The sequence below is a fragment of the Mustelus asterias genome, chromosome 15 (assembly GCF_964213995.1).
Source record: "Mustelus asterias chromosome 15, sMusAst1.hap1.1, whole genome shotgun sequence".
In the NCBI taxonomy this organism is placed as follows: domain Eukaryota; kingdom Metazoa; phylum Chordata; class Chondrichthyes; order Carcharhiniformes; family Triakidae; genus Mustelus; species Mustelus asterias.
The window spans coordinates 33,204,006-33,225,394 of NC_135815.1; the positions used below are offsets into that span (position 1 = coordinate 33,204,006).

The 21,389-nt window shown below is 41.3% G+C and overlaps 1 protein-coding gene across 2 annotated transcripts in view; it reads right to left on the reverse strand.

Annotated features, from left to right (window-relative positions):
* Window positions 1-21,389, reverse strand: part of ubr2 (ubiquitin protein ligase E3 component n-recognin 2) — a 133,506-nt gene that overhangs the window by 94,217 nt on the left and 17,900 nt on the right. For both annotated transcript variants that reach the window (XM_078229718.1, XM_078229719.1), the window contains exons 3-9: window positions 14,927-15,005; window positions 13,381-13,491; window positions 10,868-10,998; window positions 7,334-7,472; window positions 6,538-6,600; window positions 6,293-6,413; window positions 789-896 (exon numbers count right to left, since the gene is read on the reverse strand). In XM_078229718.1, the coding sequence (XP_078085844.1) occupies window positions 789-896; window positions 6,293-6,413; window positions 6,538-6,600; window positions 7,334-7,472; window positions 10,868-10,998; window positions 13,381-13,491; window positions 14,927-15,005 (752 nt within the window). The remainder of the gene's footprint in view (window positions 1-788; window positions 897-6,292; window positions 6,414-6,537; window positions 6,601-7,333; window positions 7,473-10,867; window positions 10,999-13,380; window positions 13,492-14,926; window positions 15,006-21,389) is intronic.

Below are 21,389 nucleotides of genomic sequence, written 5' to 3' on the forward strand. Positions count from 1 at the left end.
GGCCTAACATCACCTCACATGAATCAGTGTTGTGTATTATTTTATAATGCTCCTGCAAAGCACCTTGGAAAGTTGTATTATGCTGAGGCACTACATAAACGCAAGCTGTTAAAGGGCATGATGCCAGAGCTATTTCGAGACATGGATAAAGACTGGCCATAACTGGGAGCTAAATATTTTTAACTGTAGGATCTTTAGAAAGGACAGGGTAAGGAGAAACAGACACATGAATAACAGTTCAAGTCCAGCAGTAGAAAGGATTTCAAGAAGGGTTCAGACAGTTACAACACAACACCTTGAACAAAGGAACAACAGAAAATGCAAGCCTCTATTGGGGATGATCATTAATGGTGTAGTACTAGAATGTATAAATATGGACAATGGGGATGCAAGCAACAAAAGCTTAGTTATAATGGAAGATTTTCGTTTAACATTTAGGGAAAGGCAGAACAGCTTTAAGAGTAAAAGCAATTAATTTGTAGTTGGCATTCCGGAATCTTCCTAACCAATGTGTTTTAAAACCAACGTGAGAACATGCCATATTAGAATTATTGATGAGGAACAAGCAAGAGTTAATTAATCCGCCGAAGGTACCAACTTGCAAAATATGACATTATTAGTGAATGTGGTGTTAGGTTTGAGAAGGAGAATTGAGAGTCACAAGCCAAGGCTTTAAACTGAAGTAAGGCAACCTTCAAATAGATGAGAAATAACGAAGTATTGTGGATGCAACATGTTTCAAAGAGTTCAATCCATACATTCCTGAAATTTTTCAAACAAAACATTACCTTTCCATAGTTTGGAGTCACAGAGCATCAGTTTATCAATGAGAGAAGAACTGTCCTCCTCTGGTCTTTGTTGTAATCCCACTTCACACAATATTCGCCTCAATCCACCTTTATTAGACAAAAAAAGGTTGAATAAATTCCAGCTGTTTATCTGAACACGAGATCAAGAGCTCATGATGTTATCTGATTTGGTAGCACCCAACATACAGCCTACCAGCTGCTTTGCACAAGCTGACTTGCAAATATTTGCCCTTTGAGAATTTTTCCCTTTCCAGTGCACGGTACAGGTTTAATACATGAAGTTTAAGTAAAAGGTCAAATTCTGAATTAGTTGTACACATCAGTAGCACCATAAAAATTAAGCCTACAAGGTAAAACCCAAGTTAAATTATTGGTAAAAGACATGTCATCAGAATGACAGGTGGTGAGCAGTCACCTTCTTGAACCACTGGTGTTTTGACAATGACTTGATTTGATATCAAGTGTGGTGTTTCAGAATTTTCACACAGCAATTATGGTGTTCTTACTTTAAATGTTCCAAGTTAAGCTGATGCTGCAATGCTTTCCTTCAGTCTTAATACACGCATGCAAAAACACAATAATGACTGCACTAAAAATAAGTGTCATACTCTTCAAATAAAGCTACTCAGCGTCTAATGATACAAGGTCACTTTCAAGTACCTTATCAAATGATTTTCTTCCCTGACAAACTTATCTACCTTCCTCTCCTGAAGGTGTTAATTCAAGTCAGAATAGTTTCATAGATCCCACCAACTCTCTGGTTTCTCACCCCAGTGACAATTTCTTAAATGAGTTGAGATATTAAGCAGCAGCTGCTGCTTATTTCAATGTGAAGAACACAACCAAACCCAACTTCCGACATCTGTATTTTCCAGTAGGTGATAGTTTCATATACCACAATGCAATGTATTTACACCCAACAAACCATGCAGGGAATTCTGCTTTACTTAAGCTATGAGAAATTAGTAAACCAGTGGAATTAGAGACTGCACAGCAGAAATAATTCTGAGTATTTGTTCTTTTTTCAGAAGGTGAAACCAGATCCTCAGAAACATACAAAGTAAGAGTAGGTCATTTGCCTCTTTGAACCTGCTCCACCGTTCATTATGATCACAGCCAATCATCCATTCAATAGCCTGATCCTGCCTTCTCCCTTTATTCTTTGATTCCCTTCACCCCAAGTGCTATGTCCAGTGTTTCGTTCTTGAAAACAGACAATGTTTTGGCCTCAACTGCTTCCTGTGGTCACGAAGTCCATAAGCTTACCAGGTGAAGAAATTTCTCCGAATTTCAGTCCTAAAAGCATTAGCCTGTAACCTCAGATTCTGACCCCTGGTTCTGGACAACCCTACCATTGGGAACATCCTTTCTGCATCTACCCTGTCCAGTCCTGTTGGAATTTTATACGTTCTATGAGATCCCCCCTCATTCTACTAAACTCCAGCGAATATAATCCTAACCGACTCAAGTTCTCTTCATATGTCAGTCCCACCATCTCAAGAATCAGTCTGGTAAACCTTTGCTGCATATCATCTATAGCAAGAACATTCTTCCTCAGATAAGGAGACCAAAACTACGCACAATATTCCAGGTGTGGCCTCACCAGGGCCCTGTATAATTGCAGCAAGACATCCCTGCTCCCGTACTCTCTCGCTATGAAAGCCAACATTCCATTTCCCTTCTTTACTGCCTGCTGCACCTACATGCTTACCTTAAGCGACTAGTGTACGAGGGCACCCAGATCTCATTGCACATTTCTCTCAATTTATAGCCATTCAGATAATAATCTGTCTTCCTGTTTTTGCTACACAAGTGGATAACCTCACATTTATCCACTTTATACTGCATCTGCCATGCATTTGCCCATTCATTCAACTTGTCCAAATCACAAGTGAAGCATCTCTGCATCCTCCACACAGTTCATCCTCCCACCCAGCGTTGTGTTATCTGCAAATTTGGACATATACATTTAGTTTCCTCATCTAAATCATTAATATACATTGTGAATAGCTGGGGTCCTAGTACTGATCCCTGAAGTATCCCAGTAGTCACTGCCTGCCATTCAGAAAATGACCCATTTATTCCTACTTTGTTTCCTGTCAGCTAAAGGTTTTAGTTATACATAAAATAATTCCACAACCAGTTATGTTCTTGATGAAGATGAGTAAACTGTTTGTTTATTTTATAAATTGGTGAAAGGGGAGATTTCTAACCAGTTATATGGTGATATTTTAACGTATTTTAAGTATTGTATGAATCATTGTCCGCTTCAACTGAAAGCAGGCCATAAGGTATGATGGTAAAGGCGAATAGTTCAGAACCAAAGGCCTGGGAACCCTGCAGTTAGCAAAATTCGTATCAAAAACTTTATTATGCGAGAACACACATTGCAACATATATGAATCGGTGTATTCATTGTCTAGACTTGGGTGGAAATGTGCCCGGACACAGGATCACGTGTCTCTCCAGTTTGGCAATAATCCGGTGGGAACGTCCATTTTGACCCATGTCGTGAGCATCTACAGTAATCAGGCAACGGGGAAGTGGCTTTAACCAAGACGGGAGTTGGCATCTGGATTTAATGGATGAATGCGATATTATTATGCTGGATGGTGGAATGCAATTGCCTGAGGCGAATGTCAGGAATTATTATTGTTGTGTGTATCCGAAATGTAATTGATTTTCAGCTAATTTAAAGTGGGAATGATTGATAAGAAAAACTATAATTGATCTGTTCTTGATTGTATAGGCAGATTCATCGGAGAGGTTCTTTCGCTCTCAGAGCTATTAACCTTTTTGGTGTTCTCCTTGCAGCAGCTTGTTTTCTTTTAAATAAATGAGTTTTTTGCCTCATGAGTTTTGTATTGTCTAAAGTTAAGACAGTATCGGTCATCGCAATTTACCCCACAACAATTGCAAATCCAAAAACCCAGATATTTACTCAAAGAACAAAGCCACAAGGTTTATGGTTTAAATCAAAATAACTTTACTACACAAAAATTGAAAAACATGAATACTGTTAGCTGCTGACTATTTTAGATAGAGGGCAGAATCCTCCAGGTATTCTCTGCTCAGCAGCCAGATTGTTCTGAACTCCAAAAACCTGTTTGCAACAGAACCACACCAAGGGATCTACTTAACCCTATAATTAACACTTGGCTGACCATTGTTTTTCTACTGTTTATTACCCAGCCAACTTGATTAGAGTATAAAAGTTGGGGTCTGATGTTGCAGATGTATAGAGCGTTGGTTCGGCCGCATCTGGAATACTGCGCCCAGTTCTGGTCGCCACACTCCCAGAAGGACGTGGAGGCTTTGGAGAGAGTACAGAGGAGGTTTACCAGGATGTGACCTGGTATGGAGGGGCTTAGTTATGAGGAGAGATTGGGTAAACTGGGGTTGTTCTCACTGGAAAGACGGAGGATGAGGGGAGACTTAATAGAGGTGTATAAAATTATGAAAGGCATAGATAGGGTGAACGGTGGGAAGCTTTTCCCCAGGTCGGTGGTGACGTTCACGAGGGGTCATAGGTTCAAGGTGAAGGGTGGGAGGTTTAACACGGATATCAGACGGACATATTTTACACAGAGGGTGGTGGGGGCCTGGAATGCGCTGCCAGGCAAGGTGGTGGAGGCGGACACACTGGGAACGTTTAAGACTTATCTAGATAGCCATATGAACAGAGTGGGAATGGAGGGATACAAAAGAATGGTCTAGTTAGGACCAGGGAGCGGCGCGGGCTTGGAGGGCCGAAGGGCCTGTTCCTGTGCTGTATTGTTCTTTGTTCTATTACATGATCATTTACTGGAAGCCGGCTGCTTTTTAAAAGAAAGATTTTTTCAGAGAAAATTGAAGGAACATCTTCCAAACAAAAATTTTTTTTATTGCTCCCATGGCCCCACTCCCCAGGACCATCACAGATTCCCTGTCAAGTGAAAAAAGTTTTAAATAAAGCTTTCTTCTTAACCCTTTAAAATTTGTAAAGTTTATTTAAAGTTCCCTTACACATCACCATCAATTGAGCAACTGCCTGATTTCATACAACAGACGCAAGAGCCTCACCGTACTTTAATCAAAACTTAAATGTCAAAAACTTGTGATCTCAGATCCTTGATCAAAAGGTGATGGCGTTTATACCAGGCTTGCCCAAACTCTGGGCCATGGGGAACGACCCAGCCCCGGAACCGCTCTATCCGTCCCCGCGCCAAGCGAGACGGCCTATGCTGAGCAAGTCAGTCTGGAGGTCCCTGCACAGAGCGAGCCAGCGAGACCAAGACCCTGAGCCTGGGAGAGAGTCAGATGCATCCCCTCCCGAAAAATCTATCCACAAAGCAGGCCGGGAGAAGAGGAAAGTCGAGGCTAAAAGGCACCTGTTTCTAACCCCACTTTCAAATGAATTCTGCTGAGGCCACCTCAGAATGTATGTCACCAGGGACGAATGCAAGGTCAGTGTTAGTTAAATCCAACAACTCAGCACCCATCAGTACCTCTTTCCTACTGACCAGGACTTGGAGCCATGCCTGTCTCCCCAACTCTGCTTCTTAAGTGACATGGGAAAAAGATTTTCATGGTGGGGTCTGTTGCTTGGCACTTTAGACATCTTCAGTAATTACTCTTCTTTTTTCATAATAATCAACTTTTTGCTTTGACACTGATTTTTGTTTTTGAAATTCATGTTTAATTGCTGTGCCAAACTGAATGGTCTCCTTTAGGAGGCACGGTAGCACAGTGGTTAGCACTGCTGCTTCACAGCTCCAGGGACCTGGGTTCGATTCCCGGCTTGGGTCACTGTCTGTGTCGAGTTTGCACATTCTCCTCGTGTCTGCATGGGTTTCCTCTGGGTGCTCCGGTTTCCTCCTACAGTCCAAAGATGTGCGGGTTAGGTTGATTGGCAATGCTAAAAATTGCCCCTTAGTGTCCTGAGATGTGTTGGTTAGAGGGATTAGCGGGTAAAAGTATAGGGATATGAGGGTAGAGCTTGGGTGGGATTGTGGTCGGTGCAGACTCAACAGGCCAGATGGCCTCTTTTTGCACTGTAGGGTTTCTATGATTCTATGAAACCTTATCTTGCTGGAATTTGCTTAACGGCCCCTTGAGTGAGAAAAAAATTGAAATCCGGCCCTTCAAACATGAACAGGTTGGATTAGTCTAGGCCAATAATCACCACTATAGGTACAGAAAGTCCATTAATAATTAATTTTTGAACCTTTCTCCATTGGTGCATTCTTCATTGCAAAGGGCATCACTTAACATTGTAACACCAGATCGCTAAAAACAAAAGCAGGGTTCACATCCTACTTTATAAAAAGAACTATCCCAACACAAACAAACGATCACATTTCAAGACGGAACAACCAGTACTAATGGCAATTTTTCTGGATATGAAATGACAAATTTATTTTTTTAAATTAAGCCATTTATACGTAATTGTCAAAGCTACAGATCACAAGGTCAACTGGGAATTATTTTTAAACAATGCTTACCTGAGTAACCAACCACCTGACTCAGCCAAATTAATAATTTTATGGCAAAGTTCTGATGTGCAACAACAGATGAATGCATTACTTGCACCTTTAGCGGCTTTGTTTGTCGGCTAGTATTCCTCTAGAGCAAATCAAACGTTGAAAAAAGTTGTCAAGGACAGGAGAATATAAACAAACACGGCAACCACTAACTATTTTTATTAACACACGTACATTTTATTTCAAATAGAGAAGTAAATTCTCACCACTATGACTGTTTTTGCCTGCTCACAAAATTGGAAGTCACCATATCGAACTGATCTACGACCCTGAAAAGGTCAGAAAATGAGAAGTATTTTAACCAAAAAAAACTTTTGCAACCTGACTCTAAAAGAAACTCTAGATCAAGAGAAGTTATCAGCATTATAAACCAAAATGTCTACACAAAGTCCAACGTTCCTCAAGAGATTTCGTTTGATCTTCTGCACTGCTGCTTAATGTTAGAATACAGGTCTGCAGTTGTAACTGTCCATATATTAAGTTACTAACTTCAGTTGCACGCCTCTGTCGTATGAAAGAGAGAATTATACCTTCAGCTTTTTCAAGCACTTTGATGACCTGCTATTTTCAGAAATTGTCAACAGTCCAAGAATAGTTTCACTGAGTAAGGCACATATGTGACAAAAGAAAAAGTAGAATACATCCATAGACCCATCCATTACTGAATCAAGACCATCAGTTACATCTCATCACAAAAATAAAAGGCAGAGTTTCACGCATTTGTCAAATTTTGGAAAATGACAAATTATGCTTCCAGTTGCTGTATCATAGCAATATAAACACACAGAAGACAGTACAATAATGTAGACCTTCCATGCATAAATTATATACAGAATTTCGAAATGAGAAGCCACGAAGTCATTCCATGACTGAGTTTTTCTCACTTTATGTAACTGGACCACAGAATTGCAGTTCAGCACTTTTTAAATGCTACTTTTTCTGTAATTGTTTTTAGTGACCTTGCAGTATGTATAAGTGGAAAATATTACAAATATAACTCACATCTCTATCCACAGTGGTCGCAAAGCTGACAGCTTCCTTCTGTGTACAGTTCACAGCCTTCTGCAAGGTGTAAATCACTTGCTCATACGTATGGACTTCATCATTAAATAACATACAATAGTAAGTATCTTCCTTTTCCCTGAAGAGAAAATAATCACAAGTACTTAAGATTTTCTTCACGGCCTTCGTTGATCAAAACACAAATACTTGAAAATAAAATTGATTGGCAAAAGAAGCAACGGTGACATGAACAAAATATTTTTGCACTGCAAATGGTTAGGATCTGGAATGCACTTCCTGAGACTGTGGTAGAGGCATATTCAATCATGGTTTGCTTAGGGAAATTGAATATCTGGAGAGAAAAATACGTGCAGAGCTATGGACGAAGCACAGGAGTGGGACTAGTTGAGTAGTTCTTAGAGAGCCAGCACAGACACAATGGGTTGAAGGCCCAACCTCTGTGGCTGTGAATATATAATGATCCTATGAAAGCCACATCTCGAATTTAGAAGGGACACCAAAATACCCAAGTGGTTTTAACAAAAACAGAAAACAAAATTGATCTTCTAAACCTACATCACACTCCCGAAACAGCAAGGAAGCAGTTATAGCTGCAATACATGAACTGCACATGATCCATGATGGAGGCGCAGCTTTTGGTGTTACAATACACTTTGGGACCTGTGATTCTGTGTAGGATCTTTCCCAAGTCAAATGCCTCTCACTTGGAGAGAAATACAGTGCAGAGGCCAATCAATTCCTCATACAAAAAGTCTGGGGATCATTCTGAAGGGTAATTGCAAATACACATACGAGGGTTCCACCTCTTGTCTGCCATCTCGAAAACCTCTGCTAAAACTCAGTCACTTGTCGAGAGGTCCAAGCTCAGCTCTAATGAGGCCAACAGCAGATAAGCCCAAGAACATTTACTGATCAGGCACAAAAGTAGATAGATTACTTCATGATTGTTTTTGTCCAGTCTTTCGTGGAATGCAAGCATTGCTGGCAAGGCTAATATGTGTTGCCCAACCCGAATTGCCCTCGAGAAAGTGCTGTTGGGCCACATTCCTGAACTGCTGCAGTCTATCTGAACGAGGGGCACACATCACTGTTAGGAAGGGAGTTCCAGGATTTTGACCCAGCCACTGCGAAATAATGTTGTTCAAAGCCAGGATGGTGATGGGAGGGAAATTTGCAGGTGGTGATGTTCCAACAAATCTGTTTACCTTGTCCTTTTAGGCGGTGTAGGTCAGTTTGGAAGGTGCTGTGAAGGAACCTTCAAGTTGCTTCCACCAACAGAGAAAATGCTGGAAAATCTCAGCAGGTCTAGCAGCATCTGTAAGGAGAGCAAAGAGCTTGACGTTTCAGCTTTGACAAAGAGTCACCTGGACTTGAAACATCAGCTCTTTTCTCTCCTTACAGATGCTGCCAGACATGCTGAGATTTTCTGGCATTTTCTCATTTGGTTTCAGATTCCAGCATCCGCAGTAATTTGCTTTTATCTTCAAGTTGCTGCTCTGTATCTTGAATATGGTACATACTGTTACTACTGTGCATTGGTGATTGAGGAAGTGATGGTGGTGGATGGGGTGCCAGTCAAACGGGCTGCTTTGTCCTGAATGGTATCAAGCTTCTTGAATATGGTTGGATCTGTACTCATCCAAACAAGTGGAAAGTATTCCATCCCACTCCTGACATGTGCCTTGTAGTTGGTAAAAGGCTTTTGGGAATCAGAAGTTGAGTTACTTATCGCGGAATTCCAGGTTCTGACCTGCTCTTGCAACCACAGTATTTATATAGCTGGTCCAGTTCATTTTATGGACAATGTTGAACCCAAGAATGTTGATGGTGGGGATTCAGCAATGGCAGCGCTGTTGACTGTCAAAGGGAGAGGGCTAGACTTTCTCTTGTTGGAGGTAGTCGTTGCTGGAAGGTTGTGTGGCATAAATGTTCGCTGCCACCTGTCAGCTCAAGACTGAATGTGGTTGAGGTCTTGATGCATTATGGACACAGACCTCTTCAGTATCTGAGGAGTTGCAAATGGCCCAGAGCAATGATCAGCAAAGTATTAAGTCAGGAAATAATTAGGCTATGCTCTGATGCTGTCCAAGTGGTAAAGTACACCAAAGTTAGCGCAGTTGACAAATGGAAATACATTTGAGGTGATGGCATCAGCAACAATAACTGATATCTATATAGCACATTTACAATGCAACAAAATGTCCCAAGGAACTTTAGAAACTAAGTCTGACACAGAATTACATAATGCAGAATTACATAAGGACAGGCCAAAAGCTTGTTCAAAGAGGTAGGCTTTAAGGAGCATCTTAAAAGATGAAAGAGTGTGAGAGGAGAGAACACATTTGAGGACAGAGGTTAGGCAGCAGAAGGCACACCACCATTGCTGGAGCACAAATAGAGGTGTTGGAGAAGGGCACAGAGATACAAAGGAGCAAAGTGAGGGAGGGACCCAAAAATACAAGAGTTTTAAAATCAAAGCATTTCCTATCTAGGAGCTAACGCAGGCTCAGGGAGTCATCTCATTACTACGGATGAGAGTAAGGGCATGGACAGCAGAATTTTGGATGACCTAGTTTATGGAGGGGACAACGTTGGAACCAGCCAGAAGTCTGTTGGAAGAGTCAAGTTTAAAGATGAGGGTTTCAGCAGCTCAGGCAAGAGTCGTGTCAGACAATGTTAAGGAGCTGGAAATAGACAATTTGAATGACAGCATGTAGGTGGCCGAAGCAAGGCTGCAAACAATTTGGCTCAGTTTCAGCCAGTTGCCAGGGAAAGAAAGGGAACCGAGAGCATGGGAATTAATTTTTAGTGGGATTGAAGACAACGGTTTCAGTCTTCTCAATTTTAATTGGAAGAAAATTCTGGTTATTCAGTCCTAGATTTCAGAAAAGCAATCAGAGAATTTAGCAACTGTGGAAAAGTCAAGAAAAGTGGTAGTGGGGTAAAAGTGGGTGTCATCAGTATACATATGAAAACTGAGTGTGTTTTTAGAAACTACATCTTGGAATTCTCTTTCTGAAGGTAGATTTTAAAAAAACTTTAAATAATTTAGACTTTGACATTCTACATTTATTCCACTGGCACAGAAGACTCCCTAAATTAAATGTTCAAGACAAGCTAACAAAAACGTCAATTATTTTAAACTGCTCCATGCAACTTGAAATTCAATTTTAAACAGCCATTAATACAAATACAAAATATAATTCCTCTCAGCAAGAAGGAAATAACAGCCTGTCAATGTGGGAAGATGTTGGGTGGGTGGGGATTTCTTCTTTCAACGCCTTTCAAGGATGCGTCAGCCAGCAAAATGGCAATTTCTACAATCTAGACCAGAAACAACACAAAAAGTGGGAAATTGTGGTGGTGCAGCGGAGGAAAAGTTCAAAAGGAGGGTCTCAAAAAAAGAAAATCAGCAAAACACTTTCAACCGAGTATTCTTTGAGGAAATCTGCATCAATTTCCAACCATTTGTCGATATAATTACCGGCTGTAACATTAATTATTCATACTTACGGAGGTTCTAAACCAGAAGGTAGTCTATCTTCCTCCACCCACGTCAACATATCTACAGCATATTTGAATGCAATTGCAAAAATGTTATAGGCGCGTCCAATCATATCCTCAGGCAAATGTACCATTGGATCCTATGAAAATAAGAGCAAAATAAAGCTCAACACAATCACAACAGAAGAAAGCACAATGATTAGCAATCTAAACAAACAAGCTATAATGTGGAGGGATTTGTAACTAAGCTGTAGAAACTATTTACTCAAATCATTTATATCCCACAGCTAACTACTTCAATCTATCAAATAAACAACAGGTGTGGTTTTTCCAATCAGACCAGAAGGTGGCATTTCCCGCAGCATCATAGCACATCCACAATCCCTTCGGAGGGTAGGGGGAAACCATCTTGACACTTTCATCATTGACCATCCCCAAGTCAGGAGTGATGCTGCTCATTTGATTATTCTACAATTTCATGCCCATTCATTACAACTTCAATTCAAAAGTATCTATGCCATCTGCAACAACACCAGCACAAGTGTTAGGTTAACAAGAGACTTACACCACCCAATAACAAGTATGAGAAAAAGATGGGATCAAATTAATTTGGACCAGGAATAGGCCACTAAGCCTGCTTTGCCATTCAATATCATGGGAGATCTAATTCCAACATCTCCTTCACATTCCTACCTACCCCCGATAAACCTTTACACCCTTGCTTATTACAAATCTAGCTCTGCCATTAAGATAGCCAAATATTCTGCCTCCACTGCCTCTAAAGTCAAGGCAATAACCATATCTTCATTTTGGAAATTGTGCCACAGAGTGCAATCTTTACATCTCTATTCAAGAAATAAAAAGGGGTGTACCATTAAATTTAAGGCCAATTATTTTCACTGCAGTTGCAGATCAATTTTCAAGGATCTATAATATGGAATGAAATTCTGGAAGAATTGGAAAGATATGGGCTAATGATGGAAAGTCATGAAAATAAAGCCCAGTGGAAAAGTGCATGAACAGGTATGTAGATCTTTCAAAGTGCAAATGGCAAGGAATAAAAAGTAAATAATGTTTTTCTCAAACAATAAAGCAGTAGAACTCTGTTGGATAAAGACAATGGTTCTTCCACAATTGAGAAAACTGTGTCCAGTTCAGGTGACCCCACTATAGAAATATTAATGACGTGGAAAGCAAATAGCTAAAATACTTGAGAATGATACCAAAAATTAAGGGAATGAAAATTTGGAGCCTTTACATGAACAAATAAAATTGAGGATCTAACAGAGGTTGTCAAATTAAGAAAGGTTTTGAGAACAAGTAGAGCATTATTAATTCTACAGATGTTTGAATCAATATTAATTGGGACAAAGACTCAATTATATTTTCAAAAACGAAGGGGAAAACAAAATAAATGGAGACACAAATATGGTGATTAGCACAAAGAATCGTGAGAGAGTGCAACATAATTGAAATGGAAATTTAATAACTGTTTGAAATAAAAGCATGAGAAAATTGCGAAGAAACAAAACAAAACAGCTAAAAGAGAATTAATGCCTGCGCTACTTAATGAGACCAATTCTGCCCTGTTATTAACTGAACTGTACAGTCTTCCACATTATAAATGCATTCAGCTCACTTGGCTGGATAGTGACGCAGATCAATGCCAACAGCATGGGTTCAATTCCCGTACCAACTGAGGCTATTCATGAAGGCCCGCCTTCTCAAACTTGTCCTTTGCCTGGGATGTGGTGAACCTCAGATTAAATCACCACCAGTTGGTTCTTCCCCTTCAAAGAGGAGAGCAGCCTGTGGTCATTTGGGAACTATGGCAACTTTACCTTTTTACATGACACACTCATGAATCTGTCTATTATGTACTGAATTTACAACTTAAGGATGTAAAACTATGTCCTTTGTGAAAATGTGGTTTTTCCCTATTTCCAATAAATTGCTTGATTCAAGGAGAAAATTACTGTAACCCAACAGGGATTATAGTACAAACTCTGAGGACAGTGAAACATCAGAGTGCAATTCAGACACTGAATTGTGTGGCATTAATTGAATTCCAAAGGACATTCTGATAGTAACATCAAGAACATGTGAGGAAATACTGCGATAACAACAGTTATAGTGATGTAGAGGCTATGTTACTGAACAAGGAACCCAGAAGCCTGGACTAATAATCCAGTCAAAATATCTATTTTACCCAAGCGTTTTGAGAATTTGAATTCTGCTTAAAAACAAATCTGGAAATAAAAAGCTGCCATCAATAGACATGTTCATATAGCTATTAAGATTATCAAAACTCAATGAGTTTACCATTTAACTTTTGGGAAAGAAAGCCATCCTTACCTGATCTGGCCTACACCAACCTGGTTAACTCTTAATTGACCTCAGACCTGGTCCAGTGGGTGAAGTTCAATGAAGACTGGATTTACCAGTAACGGCCACATGCCAAGAATATGAAAAAATGATACAATAAGCAATGCAATTTTAAATAACTGATGAAGAAAATATACCTCCTCCATTGCTCCTGAGACAGTAGGTTTATGTTTCAAGCAATATGGGCCTTGTTTCCAGGCTTCAGTGTCTCCACAGTCGCAGAAACCCCCTCCACCTGAAGTAGTCATCTAGATTAAAAACAAGCATAGTCATATGAAAATTCAAATCCCAATTACTGCAAATTAAGGAAGAAATTCAAAGGAGAAAAATTGTTGTGCCTGATGAATGTCATTATGCAACTGCAAACAAGCTAGTCATGATCACATAATTTGGATCTACTTATCAACATTTACAATTTTGGATCATTTTAGATGGCAAAACATGGGCAAGCTTTGTTCACGTGTCGTATCAGCCTATCCTGCCAAGTGCAATAAAACTTAATTTTAGATTGAATAAAATCACAGTTACAATGTTCCAGAGCTCTGAAGTTACAGGACAACATGTTTTCATAATTGAGTCTCATATTTCTCAACAAGAAAAGACAGCACAAGACACAGTTCAAGAAATAGGCTTTATGGAGACTTCTGGAAGGGAAACGAAAACTAAGAATTTATGGAGAGAACAAAACAGTGTAAAGATGGCTGAAAGGTCTACCAATGATAGTTGGGCTGGGGGAAGGAAAGTTCAAATAAATTAGAGCCATAAGAAGAAAGGAAACAGCAAAGTTATGGAGCAGCAAAGTTATGGAAGAACCTGCAGATGATGAGAAAGTCTATTAAATTGATATGCTGAGGGATGGGAAACTGAGGGAGGTTGGGAAGAATAGGGGAAATACATGAGTCGAGCTTGGTGGTGATAGGATACAGATTTGTCGACTCCGGATTTACAGAAAATTATCTAGGGATGAAACTAACAAAAATGCTTTGGAGAAGTTAACAAAGACATGAACGAGTATTTCAGCAGCACCAGAGGTAAGGTGTGAGTGGGTATGCAGAGATACTAAGTGGCTAGTCTCCACAATTTGTAATCCATCAAGGAAACAGGATCAGATATACTCCAGTAATAGTCTATCTTGTGTAAAAGTCAACCCCCTGTTTTTAGCCAAAAAATTCCCTTTCTACACACCACCCACGCTCTGCTTCTCCTGCAGGCTGACTCTGACTCCAGATTGAGACTCTGCGACTCGCTGTGTTCTCTCCTAAACCCTCACTGTGAGCAAGGGCTCAGGACCGGGGTGGCAAAAAGGTAGGAAATGAACGCAGGAGGCGCATGAGGAATAGAACAGGTTCATTCCAAAATGGTGCCAATCAGGTCACCAACACTCCCTTAGTCCCAGGACAAAGTAACGGTGAAGGGAAAGCCCCGAATCACACCATACCAAAGAATATGGATGGCTTTCAACGTCTCAAAAACATGACTCATGTCGAAGCTAACCTCCTAACATTTTGCCTAGAATTTGGGCTTAAAGTTCAACTTTTACAGGGGTATATGAGGTCTATTTCATTTCTACATTGTCTAAAAAAGGTATTCCATTTATTATCATCCAGTAGCAATGTGGTAGGCATTGTACAAGACGCAAACAAGAAAGTTAATAGAAAGAGTGACAGTACATAAACAACCTACCCTATATCGATGAGCTCTGTGCACGCTGGCCAAGAAGCATTCCATGCATAGTACACAGGTTGGATCTACTGCACAATCCCTTTAATAAAAGAAACAAAACATTCATATTAGGCTTGGGTATTATGTGTTTTTTTATACAAAAGGAGTTTTTATTCCAGAATGAATCTTAGCTGAAATTTTTTTTTAAATGTTAATAAATCACTTCACATTATTTAAACACACCCTCTGGAAACCCATTCACAGATCACACAGCTCAAGCCTTCCAAACTCCCAGTGAAGGAAGAAGTGGAAGGCAAAAATTATTGGGGATTTTCTTTATTTTTAAAATAATAAGTCAAATAATGTGTCCAAGTGCAACAACATGAAGAACCCTTTTTTCTGCAGTCCCACCAGATATAAATTGCCAATGAGTATAAAAGCAACTACTCCTTACTACAATACAGTTCCAAAAGACACTAGTCACCCTGTGTTTGCCCAAATGACCACAGTTGAGCAAACAGAAGTGAACAGCAATAAGAGGGATTTTTCAAAAGACATCAACAAAAACAGCAATATTCATATACTCCAATCACGAATGACATTCTGCACCTTCCGGCTTGTTCCTCCACTAAGCTCCCGAGTGTTGTTCCATGGTTCTGCAGCTATCAGCAGCCATCCAGTATTCACATGAGTGACCAGTCATTTTACACAATTTTACTCAGGCAGCAGGTCATCACACTTCAATCTAAATGTTTTCCTGTGCTATGTTCCCGCATGCATCCAAGCAAACAAAGGTACTTGAAATTATGCAAGAATCACATCTGTTTTAAATTACTGTATGTGAGGTGCTTTAAGTACGACAAGTTACGTAGGCAAACATAGCAAAATTCTAATGAACAAACATCAGTCGACGTTTTGGGTGATATTTTCTAAGGAAACAATGTACCCAGGATACCAGGAGTTGTCGCTTTGCGCGTTACAGATTCCAATGCATTACCGACTTCGATGACTGGAACAAGCCCTACATTAAACACCCCATCAGGCACACACCTTTTACAATGCAGTCGTCTCAGAACTGAACAAGACTGACTTTTTATCTGAAACTCCTAATGTGGAAGTCTACAGGCTTCTGACCCTAAGATGAAAGTATTGTCAAAAATGCAAGGTGACTCTTAGGTCGTATCTTCAATGTTAGTGGAATCACATGTGAAGCTAAGACAAAGACTAGCTGCTCATCACAAAAAAACTGAGTTGAACACTGCAGCAATTGATCTACTAATTGATTCTTAACCTTAAAATTCACAAGATTAAAGAAGACTTGTACGTAAACTTAATGTTACAAAGCCAACCGTCGTGACATCAAATCTAAGGTCACACAACAGGCAGCAAACAATACACAGGACAACCTGCACTGCTCTTGATGGATGCAAGATCCCAGGTGTCTACTGTAAACCATATTTGTGCAAGCCACTCAAGATAACATATCACACTTGAATTTGGCCTGAATTCTCTCATAATTCATATTTAGCATCAGGAATTCAACACAGAGGACACTAAGAGCACAGGCGCTCACACAGCATTGGCAGTAAAACAGATTTTGTTGAACTTACAATCAGTTTATCACCACAGCGAAGACAGTGAGAGCCTCTTAACCAATGTCTGGTATCGTGTCACTCAAATCTAACCTGGTTCCTGCATTTTTGGTGTTTGTCTTTACAAACAAGTAAAAAATTACATAGAAAACTACAGCACAAAACAGGCCCTTCGGCCCCACAAGTTGTGCTGAACATATCCCTACCTTTTAGGCCTACCTATAACCCTCCATCCTATTAAATCCCATGTACTCATCCAGGAGTCTCTTAAAAGACCCTATTAAGTTTGCCTCCACCACCACTGACGGCAGCCGATTCCACTCGCCCACCACCCTCTGTGTGAAAAACTTCCCCCTAACATTTCCCCTGTACCTACCCCCCAGCACCTTAAACCTGTGTCCTCTCGTAGCAGCCATTTCCACCCTGGGAAAAAGCCTCTGAGAGTCCACCCGATCTATGCCTCTCAACATCTTACATACCTCTATTAGGTCTCCTCTCATCCTACGTCTCTCCAAGGAGAAAAGACCGAGCTCCCTCAGCCTATCCTCATAAGGTATGCCACTTAATCCAGGCAACATTCTTGTAAATCTCCTCTGCACCCTTTCAATCTTTTCCACATCCTTCCTGTAATGAGGCGACCAGAACTGAGCACAGTACCCATTATCCCCGGACTCCTAAACTCAATCCCTCGATTGATAAAGGCCAGCACACCATACGCCTTCTTAACCACCTCCTCCACCTGCGGGGCCGATTTTAGAGTCCTATGGACTCAGACCCCAAGGTCCTTCTGATCCTCTACCGTACTAAGAGTCTTTCCCTTAATATTATACTCCTTCATCCCATTTGACCTGCCAAAATGGACCGCTACGCATTTATCTGGGTTGAAGTCCATCTGCCACTTCTCCGCCCAGTCTTGCATCCTATCTATGTCCCTCTGTAACTTCTGGCATCCCTCCAGACTATCCACAACCCCACCAACCTTCGTGTCGTCGGCAAACTTACCAACCCATCCCTCCACCTCCTCATCCAGGTCATTTATGAAAATGACGAACAGCAAGGGTGCCAGAACAGAGCCCTGGGTCACACCACTGGTGACCGACCTCCAATTAGAAAAAGACCCATCTAATCACACCGCGCTCGACAATCACCAGGCAAGACTGTTCTCTTCCTGTTGGGGAGCACTTCAGCGGTCACGGGCATTCGGCCTCGGATATTCGGGTAAGCGTTCTCCAAGGCGGCCTTCGCGACACACGACGGCACAGAGTCGCTGAGCAGAAACTGATAGCCAAGTTCCGCACACACGAGGACGGCCTCAACCGGGATATTGGGTTCATGTCCCACTATTTGTAACCCCCACAGAGTTTCACTGGCTGTCTTGTCTGGAGACAATACACATCTTTTTAGCCTGTCTTGATGCTCTCTCCACTCATGCTGTTTTGTTTCTTAAAGACTTGATTAGTTGTAAGTATTCGCATTCCAACCATTATTCATGTAAATTGAGTTTGTGTCTTTATATGCTCTGTTTGTGAACAGAATTCCCACTCACCTGAAGAAGGGGCTTGCAGCTCCGAAAGCTTGTGTGACTTTTGGTACCAAATAAACCTGTTGGACTTTAACCTGGTGTTGTTAAACTTCTTACTGAACCCTAGACAGACATTCCTTGAAAAACTGACACCTCTCTTCAGTAGATTTCCCTGAGAATACCTCCTTCCAATTTACTCCTCTAATTTGCTGCCTTATGTCTTCATATTTCCCCTTACATAGATAAGCTGCAGAGCTGGGCTGACAGGTGGCAAATGGAGTTTAATGCAGAAAAATGTGAGGTGATTTACTTTGGAAGGAGTAACAGGAATACAGAGTACTGGGCTAATGGTAAGATACTTGGTAGTGTGGATGAACAGAGGGATCTGGGTGTCCATGTGCATAGATCCCTGAAAGTTGGCACCCAGGTTGATAGGGTTGTTAAGAAGGCGTACGGTGTGTTAGCTTTTATTGGTAGAGGGATTGAGTTTCGGAGCCAGGAGGTCATGCTGCAACTGTACAAAACTCTGGTGTGGCCGCATTTGGAGTATTACGTACAGTTCTGTTCGCCGTATTATAGGAAAGATGTGGAAGTGTTGGAAAGGGTGCAGAGGAGATTTACCAGGATGTTGCCTGGTATGGTGGGAAAATCGTATGAGGAAAGGCTGAGGGGCTTGAGGTTGTTTTCGTTAGAGAGAAGAAGGTTAAGAGGTGACTTACTAGAGGCATACAAGATGATCAGAGGATTAGATAGGGTGGATAATGAGAGCCTTTTTCCTCGGATGGTGTTGGCTAGTACGAGGGGACATAGCTTTAGATTGAGGGGTGAGAGATATAGGACAGATGTTAGAGGTAGGTTCTTTACTCAGAGAGTAGTAAGGGCGTGGAACGCCCTGCCTGCAGCAGTGGTGGACTCGTCAACGTTGAGAGCGTTCAAGTGGTTATTGGATAAACATACGGATGATATTGGAATAGGGTAGATTAGAGGGGCTTTAGATTGGTACCACTGGTTGGCGCAACATCGAGGGCCGAAGGGCCTGTACTGCGCTGTAATGTTCTATGTTCTATGTTCTTACTCCATATAAACGCATTCTTAGCTTGCCTGATCCTCTCTTTTTCCAATGCAAGCATAAAGGAGATAGAGTTATGATTGCGATCCCCAAGATGCTCTCCCACAGAGATCTGACACCTGTCCAGGCTCATTGGTCAGTATCAGATCAAGTACAGCCTCTCCTCTTGTAGGCTTGTCCACATGCTGTCAGGAAACCCTCCTGAACACACCTAACGAACTCCTCCCCATCCAATCCCCTTACCCTCGGGATATTCCAATCTATGTTTAGGAAATTAAAGTCTCCCATCACAACAACTCTGCTATTATTGCAACTCTCCAGGATCTGTTTCCCTATCTGCCACTCCACCTCCCTGTTACTATTGGGCGGCCTATAGAAAACTCCTAGCAAAGTGATCGACCCCTTCCCACTCCGAACTTCCACCCACAAAGACTCTGTAGACAATCCCTCCACAGCATACACGTTCTCTACAGCTGTGACACTATTCCTGATCAGCAGTGCCACTCCACCCCCTCTCTTGCCTCCCTCCCTGTCCTTCCTGAAACATCTGAATCCCGACACCTGTAGTATCCAGTCCTGTCCCTGAGACATCCAAGTCTCTGTAATGGCCACCACATCACACTTCCAGGCATCGATCCACGCTCTGAGCTCATCCCCTTTATTCACTATACTCCTGGCATTAAAGTAAACACATCTCAATCCTTGGGTCTGAGCTCTCCCCTTCTCTATCCCCCGTCCATCCTCCATTACAGACATCTACACGTCATCCAGTTTGTTCCAGAAAATTAAGATGCTTCTTGCCCGTGCCCTCTTATTCTGCATCACAATACATACAACTCCCCAACCAGAGTTATGAAATTTCCTGGAACCGACAAATCGTCCCATGAAAACAAAGTCAATTCAAGGAGGAAAAAAAACTAGAAAATCCTCTGTCTTTCCCCTCTCTCACACCTTCCGTCAGTCTGTCTGTCGTGTATATCTTCAGATTATGAAGTACAAAACAAAGGTTCTAACCGCATTTCTTTTTTTAAAAATAACGCTATGAATTTCCCTGAATAAAGCTTCTGACATGCATCCACTTGTTTTTAATTCAAATAATTCGAATAAATTGTACATAAACTGAAATGAAAAAAAACCTAGTACTCGGGTAATTGTGTAGTCCACATGCAAAAATTCCAAATTCAGCTCAGAGCACCTCATCTCCAGTCAGAAATGCCAAGTTCAAGCTAAGAATTAAAGTACAGCATGATTGTTGCCAAAGCGAACAGGTCATTAAAAGACTCAAAAGTTGCATCGCACCAGTAGCAGTAAATTCTGAGAAATGCCTGTTATGACATAATTAACTAAGCCTTCAATAAAATGGAATTGCTCAGGTTTGACTTTAGGAATGGACTTAAATATTGGGACTTATGCCCAGAAGGCAAATTTGACACAAGGTATTTCCCCCTCTACAGAAAGGAGTCAGGAGCAATTTTAGCTTTCAAATCCTCTTTTCTATGACCATTGTGCTGAGGAAACAGCAGCACAATCAAGCCTACCAGCAATACAATCAGAGAATAGACATCTTGCAACTCATTCAACATATTAACACTGATTTTATTTTCTTTTGTTGTGAAACGTGCAAGTCAAAAGCTAGAGCATTCTGAACTATAATTCGTGACTACCTGCACAAATACTGTCACACGCTAGAGTTGGCTATTCCAATGTATTTCTGGATACCATCCACTTTCTTCCTGGAAATTTGATGTAATCTAGAACTCTGCTGCCATTGAGCTAACTTGCACCAAGTCCCATTAACCCAATGCCCCTGAGCTCACGAACCCACATAAGTTGATGGTTAAGCAACATCTCAATCCTGGTTTGCAAATTCATAGAAATCATAGAAACCCTACAGTGCAGAAGAACAAAGAACAAAGAACAGTACAGCACAGGAAACAGGCCCTTCGGCCCTCCAAGCCTGTGCCGCTCCTTGGTCCAACTAGACCAATCGTTTGTATCCCTCCATTCCCAGGCTGCTCATGTGACTATCCAGGTAAGTCTTAAACGATGTCAGCGTGCCTGCCTCCACCACCCTACTTGGCAGCGCATTCCAGGCCCCCACCACCCTCTGTGTAAAAAACATCCCTCTGATGTCTGAGTTATACTTCGCCCCTCTCAGCTTGAGCCCGTGACCCCTCGTGATCGTCACCTCCGACCTGGGAAAAAGCTTCCCACTGTTCACCCTATCTATACCCCTCATAATCTTGTATACCTCTATTAGATCTCCCCTCATTCTCCGTCTTTCCAAGGAGAACAACCCCA